This window comes from Chenopodium quinoa, unplaced genomic scaffold, assembly GCF_001683475.1.
Source record: "Chenopodium quinoa cultivar QQ74 unplaced genomic scaffold, ASM168347v1, whole genome shotgun sequence".
Classification (NCBI taxonomy): Eukaryota; Viridiplantae; Streptophyta; class Magnoliopsida; order Caryophyllales; family Amaranthaceae; genus Chenopodium; species Chenopodium quinoa.
Genome location: NW_018745523.1, coordinates 2,898,610 through 2,903,125, shown reverse-complemented (window position 1 = coordinate 2,903,125; position 4,516 = coordinate 2,898,610). Strand labels below are relative to the sequence as shown.

General features: G+C 32.2%; 1 protein-coding gene across 3 annotated transcripts; it reads right to left on the bottom strand.

The window, feature by feature from the left end:
• Positions 1-283: 283 nt before the first annotated feature.
• Positions 284-4,290, bottom strand: LOC110715364 (auxin-responsive protein IAA26-like). Of its 3 annotated transcripts, none has more exons than XM_021893932.1 (7): positions 4,215-4,290; positions 3,669-3,726; positions 2,973-3,567; positions 1,966-2,243; positions 1,482-1,626; positions 861-925; positions 284-757 (listed from the first exon to the last, which is right to left on the bottom strand). In XM_021893932.1, exons 3-7 carry the CDS (start codon positions 3,485-3,487, stop codon positions 708-710), a joined length of 1,053 nt encoding a protein of 350 aa, XP_021749624.1. In that variant the 5' UTR covers positions 3,488-3,567; positions 3,669-3,726; positions 4,215-4,290; the 3' UTR covers positions 284-707. The 3 variants fall into 3 exon arrangements, with proteins under 3 accessions (XP_021749624.1, XP_021749623.1, XP_021749622.1); XM_021893931.1 differs by lacking the exon at positions 4,215-4,290 and adding an exon at positions 3,943-4,125; XM_021893930.1 differs by lacking the exon at positions 4,215-4,290 and having other exon boundaries at positions 3,669-3,846.
• Between the last annotated feature and the right edge of the window lie 226 nt (positions 4,291-4,516).

Sequence of the window (4,516 nt, the reverse complement as noted above, 5' to 3'; positions counted from 1 at the left end):
AACTGAACTGAATATTTTATAAGAAAAGAAAATTAGGAGCTGAACTGAACTGAGCTGAATTCAACTGAAAATAAACGTATGAGAACAGACCCTAAGTTAACTAGTTTCCAAACAGTTCGTGTTTTTTAGCTCTACCTCTACGGCACTCTAGTAATCTACTCCACAGGCTAAAAAAATTTAATGTACGACGAAAGGGGTAAGGACGACATAGCTCATAGCCAACAAAATTTGCATCTGTGAAACTAATGTAAAACAAGAAAACATAAATTCACAATAGAGTAACTTGCATTGTCAAAATATAAAGTACTCCGTAAAGTTCAAACCAAACAGAAATGCTTCAATTATGAAGCTCTACTTTGTAAGTAAGACATTTCCTAGTTCGTCTAGCTCATAACATCAATTACTCCTCTCAGTAGCAAGTGCCAAAAATCAGAACACAACATAAGAACAAACAAGCACAAGGCAACAACTCGAGTTTTCAAAAGAGTTATATCATTGAAGAAAACATATCTAAAACAAAACCATCAGTTTAGCTTATCTTCTTTTACATAGGCGAATTGGATGATTAGACCGAATACACATCTTTTGCTCTGAGTTCGAACAATTTGTTGTTTCAGCAAGCAAGAACTGAACTAAGTTACTTAAACACAGAAAAATGGACTCCAATCCTCAACTCAATTTAGGAACAAATAGCATTTTGCTGCTCTTCACTTGGATGGACTCTCAATCGGTAGCTTGCCTTCTTTATTGACACCACCTACAGAATAACATCGATTTATCAATTGTTCACTCCGTTATCCAACTTAACATTAAAGTATACAATTAAGCCAATTTTAAGTGGTTAATGGAATGAAACTCACGGCTTAGGGTAGATAGGTCGGAACTCTTCAATACACGTAACCTCTTTACAGTGGATACAAACATGCTGCAAAACAAACAAGTAATTTCAAACGTCAACAAAATCAAAACTTGTATCATATAAAAAATTTGCAATTTCTTCAACATTGCTGACATAAACACACATCAGAGGCTGCTTATGGATCAAAACAGTAGGTTTATCCTGGAATAGTTTTAAAATCCACAAGCAACTAAGTCCAAGGTACAAGCAATTAGAATATCATTAGCGCTACTAAGCGACAAATTCTTCATGCAAATTGCCAAATTTTAGGATTAATTATAATGCAATCTTATGACGGAGTGCAAACATAGATTCTTTTACTCTTTTACAAAAACATTTATACCATTTACCTTGGACTGCATTAAAATGCTTCACTAACCAACAAAACAATGCATATAATTGTCAACCAAATAGGACTCCTAATCCAGTTTTTCGCTTAATTAATCCAAATAAAAAGCTACCACATTGCTGTTTACGAAATGTCATGACCAATAAGAAGGACGCAACATGGGATAGAGCCGCATAAACTTGATTAAAAATACATAAATCAAATGCCAAGATCCAGAATTATAAAGATGCTTACTGCCATGGGACATCACCAACAAGCATCCTGTCTCCTTCGTTATCCTCATACACCAAAGTATATTCCCCACTTCCATCCAACAATCCGGTAATAGGTTCCTGCTCTTGTTTGTTATCAATCGCACCAGCAGAAGAATCTCTTTGAGCTGATCGGAAAAACCACACGACAAACAATGTGAGCCAATTTTTCATCCATTAATCTACTACAACTTATCGGTATTAATCAACGAAAAAAACCAACAAATAGATCCCTAATTAACCTCCACAGCTTCCTAACCCCCACAAATTAACAAGATTTTTTCTAATAACATGTCAGCCTCATGAAAACATGCCTACCTAAACTTGACTACAGAAAGCAACTATCAGTCAATATATGTATACTGTTTTATATGCATAATGCAACTGATCAACACTAGTAAACGCATTCGAAATTAACACCTAAAAAGCAGTTGACATTTTATCACAATGGAACAGAAGGGTTTCACCTGCAAGAAGCCCTCTGAAAAGCTCAGCAACAGACGACGAGAGGCTGTCATAGTTGTTATGTACACTCAGATCGACTTTCCTTCCAATCGGTACACCATCCATATTAATCTTCACAAATAGACCCTTGTGTGAATTGTCCTTAACTGGTTTTTCATTCACAGGCTTACTTGGGATCGCACTCTGAGGTTCTGGAACCGATTTTCCTGAGCTACTGCTAGCAAGGTTCTTTCGAAACGATCGAATTGGAGGCCAACCCACAACTGGAGTAGGAGCAGCTCTATAAAATTTTGCCCATTCATGGCACAATCATACACAAAACCAAGTCAACTACATAATCTAATCTGCTACAGTATATGCAACTACACATGCTTAAACAAAATAACCCATCAAATCACATAAACACATAGGAATTAAAGAAATCAACCATATATCAGACTAATAAACAAATTTAATGTTTCTAGTACATTAAATTACTAATTATATTCCTTTCTCATTAATTCATTACACAACAATAACAAGCAATCCCCCATTTTTAAGTTCTACTCACTTTCTGTTTTCATCCTCAATAGATTTGATCTAGAATATAATATAATAACATAAATATAAATTTGTTCTTTGTTCATAACATAAAAATTAGTTTGTTCTTTTTCAAAAGGCTAAGGACAAGACTGGTAGAAAACAATAAACATGGCAGCAGATCAAAGCCTAAAATTCCTCATCAAACAAAAACAAACATGGAAAAAACAAATTTCACACATAACTTTACAAAAATACAACTATTTTCAAGATAATAATTAACTTAATAATAGTACTATAACAAAATAAATTCCAAGATTGCTACTGCTAGTAGTATAATGTTATAATGTATGGACCACATTTAAAAACATCTTCAACATACAGTGATGAATATACTCTGTTAACAAACATAAAAATTAATTTTCATTTTCTTCAATAAATATTTTTCAAATTAAATTAAAAAGCAAATAAAAGAGGGGTGAAATTGTACCTTTTCTGAGAAGTGTTGGGCACAGCTGTAAGAGCAGAAGAGGGTGAAAATGCCTTCTTTTCTGCAGACTGTAACTCTGCTATTCTAGTGCAACAGGGCTGTGATGAATCTTTTACCATGACAGTCAAACCATTAGCTTGTTTAGGGCATGTTTGGTACTGCTGTTTTTCTTGATGATGATTTTGCAGAAATGCAGAATTACTTGTAGTTGTTGTTGTTGGTGTTGTTGTTGTTGTTGATGATGATGTTGTCCATAGTTTATGATTCTGCTCCTTACCACACCTGATCACACCACCATTGAAGTATCCTAGAGAGAGAAGTGATTCCTCTCTCTCTCTAGATTTAAGGCCTTGTTTGGCTGACCAATTTCCATTATCACCTGGTAATCCCAACCTTAGTTCTAGCTTGTTCTCTTCATTACATGATGAAGATGAAGATGATAACCCATATATTTTTTCTGAATTTTTATGATTTCCATTTATTAAATCCAACAATTTTGGACTATTTTCACTCATTTTTTTCTCACAAATTTTAAATCAACCAAAAATAAAATTACCCAGATGAATATTTTTTAATTACTGACCACTAAATTCCTCTGCAAAACAAAAAAATAAAATAAAAAAAATAATTACAAAATATGATTAAAAAAAACTTGAGAACAAGAAATGAATGGAGAAGAAAATGTGAAGAACATACCTAGAGTGTGATTGTGGTTGTTACCCAGAAACTGAAATAGCAGAAAAATACCCACATCCTGAAAACAGGGAAAATATAACAATAAAATAAATAAAAATAAACTCAGAAATTAAAATTATGAGAAAATGAAGAAGGCAAAGCTGATAAATATAGGTTTCAATGTTTCAGAAAATGCTACCAACAACAACCAACATATAACAGCAAATTTGAAACCCCACAAAAAGGAACAAAACCCATTAAATTAAATTAAATAATAAATTATAAAAACACTTACCTTTTAATTTATTTTTGCATAGAAATAAAATAAAAAAAAAAAATTAATGGGGATTCTTTTTAGAGCACGCTTAGTGGGTCTCCTTTATTTCTGCTGCTTAAGATTAGTGATTAGATTAAGGAAGAAAAAAATGATTATTTTTTTTTGTTTGTGAATTTTAACTTTTTCAAGAAGATGAAGAAAAAATTAAAGAAGAAAATGAAAAACAGAATTAGAGGAAAAAGCACGCAACCCTGAAAAAATAGAGAGTAAGCAAAGCGTGGAGTGCTGACCTTCTTTGTTATTAGCAGCACAACATCCTAAACATCTTTCTTTTTAATAGGAGTGAGAAAGTGACGGAAAGATAAAAGTAGACAATTTTTTTAATTAAATAAAATTGAGAAAATTAAAAAAGAAAAAAAAAAAAAAAAAAGATTCTTACTGTACTGTTATAAAAAAAAATTAAAAATTAAATTGTGTCACTTCAATTTGGTTCATTTTTAGAGTCGAAGAAATGAACGTATGGTTTATGGAGTGTATTAGTGTGTATATAATATAGAGAATTTATTTTTATTTTTTTTAAAATGAGTAAGGA

Bases quoted from the DNA above. Each gene is read 5' to 3' on its own strand.
- LOC110715364 (XM_021893932.1), bottom strand. From the start codon at position 3,487: ATGAGTGAAAATAGTCCAAAATTGTTGGATTTAATAAATGGAAATCAT. The intron at 1,627-1,965 runs GTGAAACCCTTC...TTTTCCGATCAG, and splicing joins TTTCAGAGGGCTTCTTGCAG to CTCAAAGAGATTCTTCTGCT. The intron at 758-860 runs GTGAGTTTCATT...GTTATTCTGTAG, and splicing joins CGACCTATCTACCCTAAGCC to GTGGTGTCAATAAAGAAGGC.